This window comes from Populus euphratica, unplaced genomic scaffold, assembly GCF_000495115.2.
Source record: "Populus euphratica unplaced genomic scaffold, PopEup_1.0 scaffold4.1, whole genome shotgun sequence".
In the NCBI taxonomy this organism is placed as follows: Eukaryota; Viridiplantae; Streptophyta; class Magnoliopsida; order Malpighiales; family Salicaceae; genus Populus; species Populus euphratica.
The window spans coordinates 842,308-858,807 of record NW_011499859.1 but is presented as its reverse complement, the minus strand read 5'-3'; the positions used below and the strand labels follow the sequence as shown (position 1 = coordinate 858,807).

General features: G+C 31.8%; 2 protein-coding genes across 4 annotated transcripts; both read left to right on the top strand.

The window, feature by feature from the left end:
• The first annotated feature begins 2,752 nt into the window (after nt 1-2,752).
• On the top strand, nt 2,753-6,065 carry LOC105124212 (serine/threonine-protein kinase WNK8). 3 transcript variants are annotated; one of them, XM_011024131.1, is made up of 8 exons: nt 2,753-3,325; nt 3,616-3,653; nt 3,802-4,029; nt 4,123-4,343; nt 4,428-4,585; nt 4,674-4,700; nt 4,839-5,070; nt 5,158-6,065. In XM_011024131.1, exons 1-8 carry the CDS (start codon nt 3,251-3,253, stop codon nt 5,829-5,831), a joined length of 1,653 nt encoding a protein of 550 aa, XP_011022433.1. In that variant the 5' UTR covers nt 2,753-3,250; the 3' UTR covers nt 5,832-6,065. The 3 variants fall into 3 exon arrangements, with proteins under 3 accessions (XP_011022433.1, XP_011022432.1, XP_011022431.1); XM_011024130.1 differs by having other exon boundaries at nt 2,753-3,311; nt 4,674-5,070; XM_011024129.1 differs by having other exon boundaries at nt 4,674-5,070.
• A 5,396-nt stretch (nt 6,066-11,461) lies between these two features.
• On the top strand, nt 11,462-15,540 carry LOC105124211 (oligopeptide transporter 7-like). The gene is made up of 7 exons (XM_011024127.1): nt 11,462-11,941; nt 12,038-12,561; nt 12,656-12,753; nt 13,373-13,942; nt 14,051-14,306; nt 14,401-14,583; nt 14,685-15,540. Exons 1-7 carry the CDS (start codon nt 11,902-11,904, stop codon nt 15,294-15,296), a joined length of 2,283 nt encoding a protein of 760 aa, XP_011022429.1. The 5' UTR covers nt 11,462-11,901; the 3' UTR covers nt 15,297-15,540.
• Nucleotides 15,541-16,500: the final 960 nt, after the last annotated feature.

The following is a 16,500-nucleotide window of genomic DNA, read 5'->3' as shown; positions in this document are numbered from 1 at the left end:
TCTATTATTTTTTCATGAGATTGCTCCAAAATAAATTAAAATTATTTCAAGCATCGACAAAAACCAGAAACACTATTTATTTCAACTAAATGAGGATAAGTAATTAGTTCATAAGATAGCACCAAACGATTTAGTTTGCTCCTAAGCTAGTATAGTGTCTTAGAGGGTTTTTACTCCTATATCACATGATGGGGTGCTACCGTCTTCCTACATCACTGTAGTGTACGACGTGAATAGAAGTTAAAATTCTCAAAATTCTAAGATTATAAATCTAAGTTGTAAAGAAATTTAGAGAAAAATAATTAGTATTTTATAAAATCTAAATAATAGTTATAATATGAATATTTTTAAAATAAATTAGACATCCTATTTTTATATGAAATGATCTATAATTAAAAGTTACCTCATAAAATTCATTTAGCATTAGAATTCCTAAATAATAAAATAGTATTTAAATTAAAATTCCTAAATATCTAAATATAAAAGTTAAATAAAAAAAATCTCACATGGTAGTTTCCAAGTATTATTTGAAGTTCTTTCAAATCTCGCATAGTAGTCATGCATGAAGGATATATATTTAATCTGTCCAGTCTAGTTAATCTCAACTTTAAGAATAACTATAACTTATGTAAAAAGGGCAAGCGATTGGGCCTGGTGGCCTAACCCATACACATACAACATGCCATGCATTCGGCTTGTCAAAATATGCTACGCGCGTGGTCCATTATATTTTTTTTGGTGGAGCCAAGGGGCAGACAGCATGTCAACCCCCCACCCCCAAACATTAGACGACGCGTCATTTAATTTTCCAGAAACCTACCACTGGTATCTCCCATCTTCTCGAAAGCGCCAGTTCTAGCAGTTTCTTTTAGATCGAGAGAAGAGAATTGTGAGAAGAATATCATCAGGAAGCTGGCAACTGATGTAGTCATTGTGATTAACACGAGCAGTCCTCCTGATAAGAATCTTCCTTCTCTCGGTAATGGTTACATTCTTCTTAGGAACAGCTCTAAGATCAGGCAATTGTCTTACCTTCTTTGCTTAAGAATTAGTATTCTGTAATGGTGGAGATTAATAGGTTCGTCTTTTCCCTTTCCAAATTAGATGGGACGCGCCATGCTTTCTCTGTTGCTTTCTTGACGAGCAGTGATTCAGAAAACTGAACAAGATTAGCTAAGCTTATTTGGAGCTAAAGAGAAGGAAATACATCCATCGTTTTCATTTTGTCGACTCATAATTTCACCCCAGGACTAACGAATGTCCTTTGGCGAGACTCTGAGAAATTGCTGGTTTTTTTTTTTTCGTGCGGCTTCATGCTTAACTATTTTTGTGTCTTTTGTTGACGTGGCGCCTAATTTGACAAACACACTATCTTCTTCTATTTGCCCAAGTGAGATCTTTTCTTTTGAATGATTGAAAATAGGGTAACATAAAATACTTTTTTATTGAAAAATGAATTATTTTTCTTTGTTGGATGTATTAAATTGTTTTTTTCTGAGAAAAATTGTATTATTTTAATAAAATAATAAGGATAATAATGATAATAATAGTTATGATAAAAATACTAATTAATAATATTAGTTATAATAAAAAAAATAATGATTGTTTTAATAACAAATTAATAATGGTGGCAATAACAATTATAATAATGATTCTTATTGTTATATTTGTATTATTGATAAAATGATGATGATTATTATTTTTATAGTAACTGTGACATTGAGTTATAATGAAATGATTATAAAATAATAATCATATTAATAATAAAATAATAATTATAATTAAGATTAATTTTGATTGACGATATTAATTATAATGTTATTGTTGTTGTAATTGTGATAAAAAGTTATAGTAAAATAGTGTTATTGTTGTAATTGTGATAAAAATTTACAGTGAAATAGTGATAAGATAATAGTAATTGTTGTAATGTTGGTTAGTATAATGAGTTGATATTTTTATTATAAAAAAATAATTAAAAATTATTTTTTAATTTAATTTTTAGCATTTGTTTAAGAATATTTTGTATTGTTAAGAATTATTGAAATGTAATCTAAGATGTATAACATAAATGGATTGGTTAAATATAATGTTTTATATTATTCAAATATCATAACCTTCTTGGATTAAGGTTATGATGAGGTAAATTTTTTTCTTTTTTTTTTTTATACTAAAAATGCTTATTATTATTATTATCATCAAATTGTTATTTTATGACTCCTCATCTCCTCACTTTAACAAAGACCTCTAAGTTCTAATACTGGAACACAGGCCAACTTGGCCTCTATTTCCTCATCTCCATCCTTCTTTATCTCGTGAGGGAAAAAAAATAAATTCCAGAATTCCCTTTTCCTTTCTAAGTAAATAAATAAAAGGAAAAGGAAAACCACAGGGGAAATCCTCAGATTAGTCCCCCAACTACTTATTGTATCTATTAAGTCCTCTATCTGTCTACCTTTCTTCAATTGGATGCTTCAGTGAAAACAGTTCAAGACTTACTTACACCTATTATTAGAAGAGTTTTCTAACGAGATCTAGTTCTCCTGAGCATTACATGGTGAATGAGGTTTTTTGTGTTTAAGGCTGTTTGGTCACTGGGATAGTTTCATAACAAATGAATAACACGTGAATTTCTCTCTCTCAATTATTGTAACATAAGGATCTGATTGAATAAAGGTGGATAGATGGAGGACTTAAGTGATAAACTTCGCAGTTACAGACTCTATATATATATATGAAGGATTGATTTAGGTTTGCCCAAATCCAAATCAAAATCCCCCGTGAATTCAAACACCTTAATCCCACGCCCCCTCATCATAGTGATATACACGCGCCCCTCTCTCGATAAATTCTTTCCCCAAATTGGACTAATTAGGGTTTCTCTTCTCTAAAAGAATTAGGGTTTCTTCAAGCTCTAACCAAGAGAGATAATTGAAAAACAAAATATGCATGCAGTAGAAATATGGTGGATCTAGGTCATGTATGATGAGGAAATCGATTCGAAATCGCAAGGAATTGGAATCACGAGAGCAATCTGATATGTCTTTCATATTCGGATTCCGATTCCAATTCCTCTCTCCATTCGATTCCTATTCGATTGCTTGTGAAGCTTTCTCTGAAAAAAGTTTCTTCTCTTCAATTCTCCTTCCATCCAATTAAGCTGATTTGATAATTTTTCTTTTGTTCATAAAGTCAATTTCTTTTCTTTTCTTTTTTGCGTCGGTTTGGTGGATTTCGTGTGTTTTCTGTTGATATGGATTTCGGTTGTTTAAGTGAAGATGGTGGTGGTGTATTCGCAGAGAAAGATCCGACCGGTCGGTACATTCGGGTGTGAATTCTTGTGCTTGAAATTTTCATTTTCAATAACTAGGGCTTTTTGGCAAGGCATTTTTTTTTTATTCTCAAATTAGCTGAATTTAGGTGTTTTAGCAGTGTTGCGGCTAAATTGATATTTAAGTTATGAATATGGCATTTTAGTTACAGATTTTGATGCTAAATTGATAGGTTTTGCTGTACTTTCTTATGTATCAGCATCAAACGAAATTAGAAGTTGTTGAAAATTGAGTTATTTTCCTGCTATATCTGATATTAATTTCTATTTTGTTTTTGCTGCTTCAGAATGATGAATTTCTGGGGAAAGGAGCATTCAAGACTGTGTATGGCTCTTAAATCTATATCTTTTAGTTTCCTTGTCGATCATGTACTTTATGAAGATCATGTACTTATGAAGTTTTTATGAAGAACCTGTGGTAATTTTTGACATTTTCGTTCTCTGGTTTGGATTTTTTTTGTTATTATGGGCAGATATAAGGCATTTGATGAAGTTGATGGGATTGAAGTGGCTTGGAACCAAGTGAATATAGAGGATGTCTTGCAATCATCACAGCAGCTTGAGAGATTGTATTCAGAGGTTCATCTGCTGAAGTCTTTGAAACACGAAAATATCATCAAGTTTTATAGCTCTTGGGTGGATGATAAGAATAAGACTATAAACATCATCACAGAGTTATTCACTTCTGGGAGTATGAGGCAGTGAGTTTCATTCGCTATATCTGATTTTTATGTTCTACGTTTCATTTGTCTTCCAAGTTTGTTTGTGTAATTTGTTGTTATTTTGGGATCTAGGTTTCGAAAGAAGCATAAGGCTGTTGACATGAAAGCCATCAAAAACTGGGCAAGGCAAATCCTTCGAGGCTTACACTATTTACACACTCACAGTCCTCCTATCATTCATCGTGATTTGAAATGTGACAATATATTTGTTAATGGAAACACTGGAGAAGTTAAGATTGGAGATCTTGGATTAGCAATTGTCATGCAACAGCCCATTGCACGAAGCGTCATAGGTAACAGCTTCAGTTTCTGAACCATTATGACTTTGGTCGAACCTCTATGCATTGGAACTCTGTAATTCATTCTTTATTCTGCAGGTACACCTGAATTCATGGCTCCTGAGCTCTATGAAGAGGAATACAATGAGCTTGTTGACATTTATTCTTTTGGCATGTGCATGTTGGAGATGGTTACTTGTGAATACCCATATAGTGAATGCAAAAATCCTGCGCAGATATACAAGAAGGTCTCCTCGGTGAGTTTAAGTCCATTTTCTGCATTTGATTTTCTTTGAATTTACATACAAGTGCTCATGTAGTCATCATTCTTAACTTCTATTGCAGGGCATAAAGCCTGCTTCCCTCAGTAAGGTGAGTGACCACCAGGTTAAGATGTTCATAGAGAAGTGTTTAGTTCCAGCATCTACAAGATTGCCTGCAATAGAGCTCTTGAAAGATCCATTCCTAGCAACTGAAAATTCAAAGGAACTTGTTTCTAGTTTGTTACAGTTACCAAATCTTATTTCCAGACAAGTCCACTTGCCGCAATCAGAATCCCATCTCATGGACATTGACTGCAAGAAACTTTCAGTGGGCTCTTGTACAAAAAGCATCAATGAATCTCCACAGTTTTCAACTCTAGAACTCAGTAGCTTCACTGAGAATAATGAATTCAGATTGAGGGGGGTGAAAAACAATGATAATACAGTTTCATTGACTCTGCGCATTGCTGATCCATGCGGTGAGAATTGACGTTGTACAAACTAACATTTATCTTTTTTATTTCTTCTTTTCAATTGTGGTCTAAATAATGTCGTTGCTGTAACAGGTCGAGCAAGGAATATCCATTTTACCTTTTATCTTGATTCGGATACTGCGGTTTTGATTGCTGAGGAGATGGTTGAACAACTTGATTTGTTAACTGAAGATGTGGCTGTCATTGCTGAGTTGATTGATAACTTGATAGTGAAGCTCGTTCCTAGCTGGAATACTTCATCAAGTGTACGAGATGGCTCTTCTGAACTAGAAAACCATTCAACTTCTGAGGCAGTGAAAAAACCTGATTTCTTACCATTGACTAACATGACAGATCTTGAGACCCAACAATCTGTCAATTCAGACATGTCTGCTGAATATAATATGGCTATTGCCTCTGATTGCGGTACTAACAAGTCTTTGGGATCCTCTGATTGTTGTCTTCAATCAAATATGTATGATTTGGAGTTTGGGATGCTTGAAGATGGTATATCAAAACATAACAAATCTGCCAGAAATTCCAATGACTCCTATATCGGTTCATTCTCTGGGATGTCAAGAAACGCAAGTATGTCTAGCATTTGTTCTCTGTCCTTGGCAGACAAAGATGGTTCTGAACTAAAGCATGAGCTTGATTCAATTGATTCACATTATAATCAGTGTCTCCAAGAACTCACGAAGATGAGGGAAGAAGCCATAGAAAATGCCAAGAAAAGGGGGATCACAAAGAAGATATCCGTTATGTGATGATTAGACACACATTTAGATTTTATTTTTCTTTTTACTTCTGCTATGGTGGTTGCGTTTCATATTGTGACTGGGGTGTGGTTCCTGTTTTTTGGCAGATCCGATTTGTTCGTCTTGGCTGATTGTTGATCATTCAATTTAACTTTGATCATTTGTTTGTTTTTTTGTATATAGAGAATTGGGGTACTAAGTTGAATTCATTGATTAATGGCATGAGCTCATTCATTTCTTTGATTTATTGTCTTTCGTTGTCATTTATAGCAGCCTAGGTGTTTGAATCGTCTGCAGATCGGTGCATAATCCAGGGAATTTGTAGCAAAACCTGTTGAAGTGATCAAATTACGTTAGAATTGAACAAACAAAATGGTCTAACTAAGTCCGAGTAAGATCTCAATGATAATTATTTTGCTTAATTCTTTTTGCGTACCATTAACGAAAAAATGAAAAGGGGTAGTATTTACGGTAGAGTAGGACATAAAACAGTGTGTATATTGTAACAATGTAATTATATTTTGTTGGGTATTACTATCCTTTACAAGGGGTTCATTGGAGATTAACAAATTGACAAGGGAAAATTGGTATGCAGGTATTTTTTGAGGGTAGTGAGATGGCTTTTTTACTCTTTCTTTTTTTCTAAAAAAAAAAAGCCTTTCATAGATGATTTTTTCATTTCAATTTTTATAAACAGTGAATTGATGAATCTACATTTAAAAGCAAAAATAATTATATATAAACTGGCATGCATAGACATTTTATTTTTATTTTCATGAGATTTATTCGGTTATAATCAATTTAGCATAGAGAAAATTAAATCTTTTAATAAATACATAATATTATTTAAATAAATAAAAAAAAGTGCTTTGCAGATACTATAATTTTCCGATGGCATGTGCGGTGGTATTGGGTGACCAAATAATGGCTTCAAAGGAGGTGACAGAACCCTCTTAGCAGCCCTTTATGCTTAGACAACCTGTGTGACTTCATTATTTTTTATTTGACATGATAATTATTTTTTTTCTCTTCTTTAAAATCATGATGACCCGCCAAATTTTCAAGATTCTCTTCAGTTAGTTTTTCCTTCAAATTTAGTTTATGTTATATTAGTTAGTATTTGTTTTATTTTAAATAATTTATAAAATTATAAAAAAATTTCATTTCATTTTCCTTGAATTTTTTCATTTAACAAATTTAATCTTTATTATTTTTGGTTCGACATAAAAAAATATTTTTTATTTCTCTACTCTTTGAAAATCATGATGACCCTCCAGGTCTTCAAGGTGCCCTTCAATTTTTTTTTATATGGATTTAGTTGATGTTTTATTGGTTAGTATTTATTTTATTTTAAATAATTTATAAAATTATAAAAAAAATTGATTTTATTTTTTTTTATTGTTATTTTTTAATTTGAGATAAATTTAAAATTTATTTTTTTTACAATTTCATCCTTTTTAGTTTTTTCTCCTATTAGATTTAATTTTTATTCTTTTAATTATTATTTTATTTTACTTTAGTAGATTTTTTAGATTGATATTTTTCTTGATTTCACACTTCAAATTAAATTTCTTGATTGTGTTTGGATATAGAATTTCACATGTTATAAAATTAAAAAATTAATTTGGGTTTAGAATACTCATTCACATTTGTTTGGTTGCTTCCAGTTTTCAAGGAAATATCAAATGACTAAATTATTTTTAAAAGCAAAAAAATCTTTAACCGACATTCCAGAGCACTTTTATTTCTTCATCCTCATTTTTTTTGTAATGAATTTGAATAAAAATAATTTAGTATTTTAATAAATATAAATATTTTTAAAAATATAAAAAATAAATGACACGTAATTCCACGCAAGGCAATGCCTCCTTTCAAAGGGGTTTTTTTTACTTATTTTTCTAAATGTTATCCTTCAACATTATTTATTTTAAAAAATAAATATTATAATTTTTTTTGGTTTTATTTCACTCAAGTTATCTTAATCACTAAAGAAAACCTCCCAGCTGTACAACCTTGGCCCAGCCACCTCTGCCATTGAAAATCACTAAACAAAACCTCCCAGCTAACCAAAACCATCGAGATCAAGATCCTTTCTGGGAATCCATAAAAACCCAAAAAAAAAAATATTAATTCACTGTAACAAAATCAAAAGCAAGAACGCATAAAACGATCGATATGAAGAGAAGCTACCATCTTTTATTTGACAAGAAATCTGCACCAAACACAATAGAAATGAAAGCGAGTGCAAAGATCAAATCTTTAGTTAAGAGGGAACCAGTTCACAATTATTTGTACGAAAGATTACATCGAGGATCAAGAACCAACTTCAAAACAGGATTAAACAATCAAAATAATTTTTTTTCATCCATCCATATAAATATAAAAAATATAAAATAAAACTAAAAAAATAAAAAATTAATATTATTAAATATTACAAAAACATAAATAAATAAATAATATGCCATTCACCCTTAAATTTTCATATAGTTATATATTCTTAAAACTTTACTTGTTATAGGCTACCACTTTCCTTTTCTTTTTTTTTTCTTTCTTTTTTATTTTCTATTCTTTTTTAAGCTTGCGGGAACTTATAAGTTATATGGTAGGTCTTTAAACTTTCACACCAGGTAAATTTATAGAGTTTTTAATGAATTTAAACAACGTGATAAAAACTCAATTCTTTGATCAAAATAAAATAGTAGTTTTTGATGAATTTCAACATCCTCATTATCATTAAAAAAGAGTTAATGAAAAAAAAATTCATGTCAACTAGAGTTTTAATGAGACTCTAATGTCTTTTTATATCTCTCTCTTGAAATTAAAATACCTCACTTTCCAAATATGATATTTTAAAACACCATATTTGAGAATTGTAGTTTTTATCACTATCTTTTAATTTATTTTTTTTATATGTGATAGTTTTTTTCTTTAAATTAAATATGTTTAATTAGTTTTGTTATAATTTAAGCTTGATAACTATATAAAGAGTCCTAAACGATTGTTTTTTTATGAAATACAAGAAAATTATTTTTATTTTCCAGTCAAATTCTTTAAAATAAGAAATCATTTTTACAAAAAAAAATGAAAATTACAATAAATAAAGAATTCACTAGTTACATGACATGCACTCTGCTACGGGTCAAATATTTTTATTTTCTATAAAAAAGTGTGTGTGTGTGTGTGTGTGTTTTCAATATATTTTTGTAGTTTTAAAAAATTAATAAATCAAAAAGTTTAAACACATATGTAATCAAATAAGTTGAGAATTATGTGCACTAATAAATAAATAAAAATTATTAATGACATCTAAAAATAAAATTAAAAAACTAAAGGATAAATATATATTAAGATATTTAATCTTGAAAGAGGATATTTACCTAATCATGTTTGCTAATTAATCAAACGATAATAGAACTAGACAAACATATTAAATTGATTGAATAAAAAAAAAGGGATAACACGTGAGGCTACACATATTAAAAATATCATCTAAAAATAAATATTTTTATTTTTAAAAACATAGTTTTTCTATACAAAAGATTAAAGCAAAATCATAGATGAATAAAAAAAAAACCTCTTTAAAAATTAAACACATAACCAAAAAATCACAATTATTTAAAAGAGGCTTTTTAAATAAAAAAAAATATGTATTAGTATAAATATAATTAAATATTTTCTTTAAAAAAGCATTAATTGAAATGAAAAAAAAAAATTAGAGGAAAAAAAGGCTAGGAGTTGTTGGCCAGGTAAACTTTTTTTTTTTTTTTAATTTGTGCTTGGAGTAGATGGCATGTTGTTTATCTTTTATATATATATATAAAAAGATGAGGAGTTGTTTTTTTTGTCCAAATTCCAGCTATTGTGGTGGCTAAAGAATTTGGGTGTATGCTTTTTTGATAAAAAATCTTTTTTCAAAGCTTATATATGTTTTTTCACAAATTTTTAAGGTATAAAAACATTTAATATTAACTTTTTTCATCAAATAGAACAATTTCACACAAACATCTCCTATTTTAGTGGTCTAAATTAATACGAACAATATATTTTTCTCTAATTCAGCAACTTTTTTCTTTCTCCTCTCTTGATTAGTGACAAAAAAACAAACTTTGTACCATAATGGAATTGGAATAATTTTGAAAAACTAAAATTATATAATTTGCATGATTATTAAAGTTAAAGAATCAAAGCGTATTTTTTTAAACTTATAATATGTCATATATATTTGTCATGTTTGTAATTTTGGTCCTTTCCTCTACTAATCTCATCCTTTTATAAAAATTTAAAATTAATTATTTTTTAAATAAAATTAAATTATCCAAAAATAAAGTTTAATGATCAAATAAAAAAAAAGATTACACTCATGAAATCGTAATGAAAACCACACATGTTGTAAAGTATAATATATAATAATTAACAGATATGAAATGGGCAATTCAACTGAGATAAAATATTTTTTCACGCAAGAAGATTCAATCAGGAATCTTTAAGTAGTAGTGGAAGTAATTTTCAAGAACTCCACAAATGCCCAATCCATTGATTGCTACGGATATCCTCCTCCTCCTTCTTCTTATTATTTATTTATTTATAAATTTATTTGTTTTATATTTTAAAAATATTTTAAAAAAATATTTTTTTTATTTTTTAACTTTAAATTAATATTTTTTAATATTTTTAAATTATTTTAATATATTAATATTAAAAATAATTTTAAAAAATATAAAAAATATATTATTTTAATATTTTTATAAATAATTTTTTTATAAAAAAATAACCACATATTATTTTTGAAAAATTCTCTCTGTAGCCTAGCAGCCGTCATTCATGGGTAATTGTATCATTTCTTGTCAGATACAAGTGGGCTCCTCTACAGACTGTCCCCGTGCATATTATTATTATTATTATTATTATCCGGGGACCAGCAATAGATTCAATTCTTTTTTTTAATCGCTACGCCTCTCCAATTGCTTCTATCATTTCACTGGAGCTCCCAATAATTATTGTTCTGTGAATCACGCTATCTATTTAAATATCGCATTTCCACAATAAATTAACCCCTTTTAGCACATAATTAATTTGCAAGTAATAGGATGACGTTCTCTATAGTTGAACTCACATCCACGTTCTTTCTAGCAAGATGAATTTCTTTCTAAAAATTTATAGTTTCTCCAAGTAGCAAGCTGAAAAAATTATTTGTTTATGACGTGATCGAAAAAGCTTGCATAGTTTTTGCACATGAAAACCAACTTGATCAGTCACTGTTTGCAATGCTGTCACGATTCTACTAAATGAAGGCCACTTTGCCAATGTGACAAGCATGCATGGGGGCATAATGAGAAAGATGTCAAGATCCAAGTTTGAGCTACCAACCAAAAGTTATGACCAGCAGTCCATTCAATTATCGGAAGGATCTGCAATAACCTTGACCTGAGAATTAAGTTTTGAATGGTAGATTTGTGTGCAACGTGGCTCCGAGTAATACCCCATGAAAAAGAAACAAGGTTGGGAATCTGTAACTTCTAATGCTCCTCTTCAGATCCCAACCAACAAGGTAGCAGGTCTAAGATTCAGGTCTAGACTTACCGGTACAACTGTCAAGTTAGTTGATTTGACTAAGCTCAAATTGTGGGCAAGAAAATCATAAGTTTATGGTCTAATTTGTGCGGTAATCCAATGTGTTGTCAAGCCATCCCGTTTGCAATGAACAATCTGTGCAAAAACAGCTTGAATTTCCTCTAGCAATTTCTGAGGATGAAAGAGGCTAAGAAATGAGGATAGTTATTGAGTAAATGGGGATTAGGAATAATTATTGGTTCATTAATTGATTGCCTGTCATGGAAGAAAGTTAAGTACCAGCCGTAAACAGCCCACCTAATGATCTTTGGCAAACAGCATCTCTTTTTTTATTTCAACTAGACAAATTTTACAGTTAAATGACTATTAACCACCGCATGGTCCTAGATTCTCTCCTCTCGTATAACACTTGTTAATTCATTTGACCACAACCCTTGCAAATTACATGTTGCCTAACAAAGTTGTCACAATTGTTTGACACCCCAGGAGAAAAAAGAGAGCAGAAACCATGGAAGAAACCACACATCATGGCATTAGAACTCCTCTGAGTAAGTATCTCCCTTCTCTCAATCTCCAATTCCGAACAAAAGACTCGTTCGTTTGGCTTGTTTCTTGATCTTTTGTGTCGTTATTTGGGATTACAGTGAGCAGGGATGAGAAAGATGAAGATAATACCGATAACAACCTCCCATCATCATCAAAGTCTCAAACTTCAGAGATTAACCAGGCTCATGATGAAGAAAACTCACCTGTCAAGCAAGTTGCTTTAACAGTACCTACAACAGATGACCCTTCTCTACCGGTCCTCACTTTCAGAATGTGGGTGTTAGGCACTATATCATGTGTCCTACTATCATTTCTCAACCAGTTCTTTTGGTACAGGACAGAGCCTTTATCTATAACAGCTATATCTGCTCAGATTGCTGTGGTGCCTCTTGGTCAATTGATGGCTGCAAAAATCACCGACCGGGTCTTCTTTAAAGGAACTCGATGTGAATTCACCTTGAATCCAGGACCTTTCAATGTTAAAGAACATGTTCTTATCACTATCTTTGCCAATTCTGGAGCAGGCAGTGTTTATGCAATTCATATTGTTACAGTTGTTAAGGCATTTTATAAGAAAAATATTACATTATTTGTGTCATTCATTGTTATTATTACAACCCAGGTTGGTAATCAGTTCTTGTTTCGATCATTAATTTTTTTCTTTTTGAGGTTGTTGCGTTGTTTGTTGATGTTGATGGGGTTTGTTTGAATGGTAGGTGTTGGGGTTTGGATGGGCTGGGATATTTAGAAGGTATTTGGTGGAACCTGCTGCTATGTGGTGGCCAGCAAATCTTGTTCAAGTTTCATTGTTCAGGTAATTGAATTTCGTCAACCTTTTTTCTTAGATTCTTGTTTACTTTTTTTTTTGGGAATCCAGTATGTTTTGCCAAATTTGTGATGAATTTCGCTGGTGATTGGCTTTGACTGGTTGGTGCGTTTTGAGACAGCCTCCTTTTTTCCCCTTCTTAATTTCATTTTTTTCAACAATCAGAATTTCTTTTCTTTGACTATTTTTGGATCCTGGGAAGAGGGGGTGTCATTTTTCAGGCCCTTTAAGCTCCAAAGCTCTCTAATGGCTGTGAGCAGAGGGGTTTGATGAAGGTTAACTTCAGCAAACAGACCTCTTCAGGATTCAGTCAGGGACCAACCCATAATCATTAAAGAGTTTAGACATTTCCATTCTGTAAGGAGGATCGGGACATTATTGAGGTTACATCATCCTTACTAAAATTAGACACGTCTGTTAGATGATGAAAGAAACGTGCAAGGAACTTAATTTTGACATGGGAGAACATTTCTAGTACAGAGATGATGTTTGATATGTTTACTTTCTGGACCAAGGAACTTAATTCTTGAGTCGTTTTGATTGATTACTCCACTGTATGCGAAAACTATGTTTAAACTAATCCAGACTTAAACATGCTGTTGTGCAGGGCTCTGCATGAGAAAGAAGAACGGTCCAAAGGTGGCGTGACACGCACCCAATTCTTCCTCATAGCTTTCACGTGCAGCTTCGCTTACTATGTTTTCCCTGGCTACCTCTTTGAAATGCTAACTTCACTCTCTTGGATATGCTGGATATTCCCAAAATCAATCCTAGCCCAACAACTAGGTTCAGGTCTTTATGGGCTTGGAATTGGTGCTTTTGGGCTTGATTGGTCCACTATCTCTTCCTACCTTGGAAGCCCACTCGCAAGCCCATGGTTTGCCACAGCTAATGTTGCTGCAGGTTTTGTTTTTGTCATGTACATTTTGACTCCCCTGTGCTATTGGTTTAATGTCTACAAGGCCAAAACCTTCCCTATCTTCTCCGATGATCTCTTCACAGCAACAGGTCAAGAGTATAATATCTCAGCGATTATTGATTCCAATTTCCACCTTGACCTAGCGGCCTACGACCGCCAAGGACCTCTTTACCTTAGCACATTTTTTGCTGTAACTTATGGTGTTGGTTTTGCTGCACTCACTGCTACGATTGTGCATGTTGCCCTCTTTCATGGAAGGTACTGAATTTGAAGTTAGATAACAACATCTGCATCGTGTTAAGATTTGATATAGTCTATAGGATCCTTGTACTATTTTTGTGAACTTGGTGTAGTTCTGAAATGCAGGGAAATATGGGAGCAAAGCATGGCAAGTTTTCAAGAGAGAACAATGGACATACACACAAGACACATGAGGAAGTACAATCAAGTTCCCGAGTGGTGGTTTGTGTGCATCCTTTTGGTTAATATTGCACTCACCATATTTGCTTGTGAGTATTACAAAGATCAGCTTCAGCTGCCTTGGTGGGGCGTCTTACTAGCTTGTGGAATTGCCATAACTTTCACTCTTCCAATCGGGATCATCACTGCCATTACTAATCAGGTATTCTCTTCTAGCAACATCAAAGATGATTTTCAATATCAAGTTGGAGCTAACTCAGTTTAAATACCCCCATTTATTACATATTTGATTGCAGTCACCAGGATTGAACATTATCACAGAGTATATAATTGGGTACATCTATCCTGGATATCCAGTTGCTAACATGTGCTTTAAGGTTTATGGGTACATAAGCATGACACAGGCTGTAACTTTCCTGCAAGACTTCAAACTTGGTCACTACATGAAAATCCCTCCTAGAACAATGTTCATGGCACAAGTAAGTTTACATTTCTATATCATGCCTTTTTGTCCTTCTAATTTCTCGATTTTCTTTCAACACTGTCACTAATATTACAGTTTCTTAACTAATTTACTTAGGTCGTGGGAACCATTATAGCCTGCATTACCTACTTGGGCACGGCATGGTGGCTACTGGAAACAATTACTGATATTTGTGACGCATCAGCGTCTGATAGCGTATGGACATGTCCAAGTGACCATGTCTTCTACGATGCATCTGTGATTTGGGGTTTGATCGGACCGCGACGAATTTTTGGAAACTTGGGTACATATGAAGCCGTGAATTGGTTCTTCCTAGTTGGAGCAATTGCGCCTATTCTTGTATGGCTAGCTGCAAAGGCATTCCCACAACAAGAGTGGATTCGTCTCATTAACATGCCAGTGTTAATAGGCGCCACAGGAATGATGCCCCCAGCTACTGCAGTCAACTACACAACTTGGGTCCTTGTCGGTTTCCTATCAGGCTTTGTTGTGTATAGGTATAAGCCAGACTTGTGGCAAAGATACAACTATGTCCTTTCTGGGTCATTAGATGCTGGTCTTGCCTTCATGGGGGTGCTCTTATATTTTTGCTTGGGGTTGGAGAATATTAGCATTAATTGGTGGGGAAATGACCTTGATGGATGTCCCTTGGCTTCCTGCCCAACAGCTAAAGGAGTCTCTGTTGAAGGCTGCCCGGTTTTTACCTAGAGAGATATCAGAAGACTGTTAGACACACACTCATGTTTATGAAGGCTTGAACTAGACAGATAGGAGCGGGTATTTCAACTTTTGTACAGAGTAAATGAACATATTTGGTGCGCTGAAAATGATCTGTATGATTACATCTTAGATCATGAAGCTGAACCTTTCTCAGATTGTATGCCATTTCCAGTGGTGGTCTGTCATGATCAATGATGAGCTCAATATTTTCTCCACAATGGAGCCTTCGCTTTTAACACTCCTACTCCACTAAGAGATTATTTGTTTAGGAGGTTCTGTTTGTGTTTGTGTTTGAAGCAAAAAAATACACGAGCAATTTATTTAGTAATGCTAAAAAGCATTTTACTGATCATGTGGAACCCAGACTAATTATTTTTAAACCACATATTTATGGAAAGCAAACTTATAATTTGTATAATTTTAGATGGGAGACATATAAGCCTAAGAGCTACACGATCTAAAACCATATCAAGAGGGGAGCATGTTGTCTTATATGTGGTTGAGCTCCAAATATCTTGCTATCGCGTCAAAAGCATGCGTCCAATGGGCAATGACATTATTGGAAGTCAATGAAACAAAGGTATTGTATACAGTAGAAGGCGTCAACAGTGAAGTCATTCTTTGCCTCCTATTCTTTTAATCAAACTGGATCTAATTTAAAATTAAATATATTAAATTAGGTTTAATCTAATTAAAAAATAATTTAATTTTAATTTTAATTTTTAATTATATTTTATTTGAAAAGTTAGAAAAAAATTACTTGATAACATAATATTTATAAAATTTAATTGTAATTCTAATTTTTTTCTTGATGATATTTTACCTAATATTATTGCATGCTTAAAAAACTAAAAAAATTATAGTTCTTATTAAATGAATTTCATATATAATAAAATTATAGATAGTTTAATGAAATAATAAATTTTTTTAATATAAATATTATTTATTTAATAATGTAGTAACAGTAATTAAATCTACAATAAATAAATATATATATATATATATCACTTTTTTAACCAAATACATTAAATTATTTTTTATTTAATTTCAATTTCAATCAGAGTTTTAACTAATTATATATAAACAATAAATTAATCTCGATTAAAATTATTTTTTATAAAATTATTTTTTTTTAATAATAACCATGAAAATAACCATAATACCAAAAAAAAAAAAAAATACAAGTGGGATG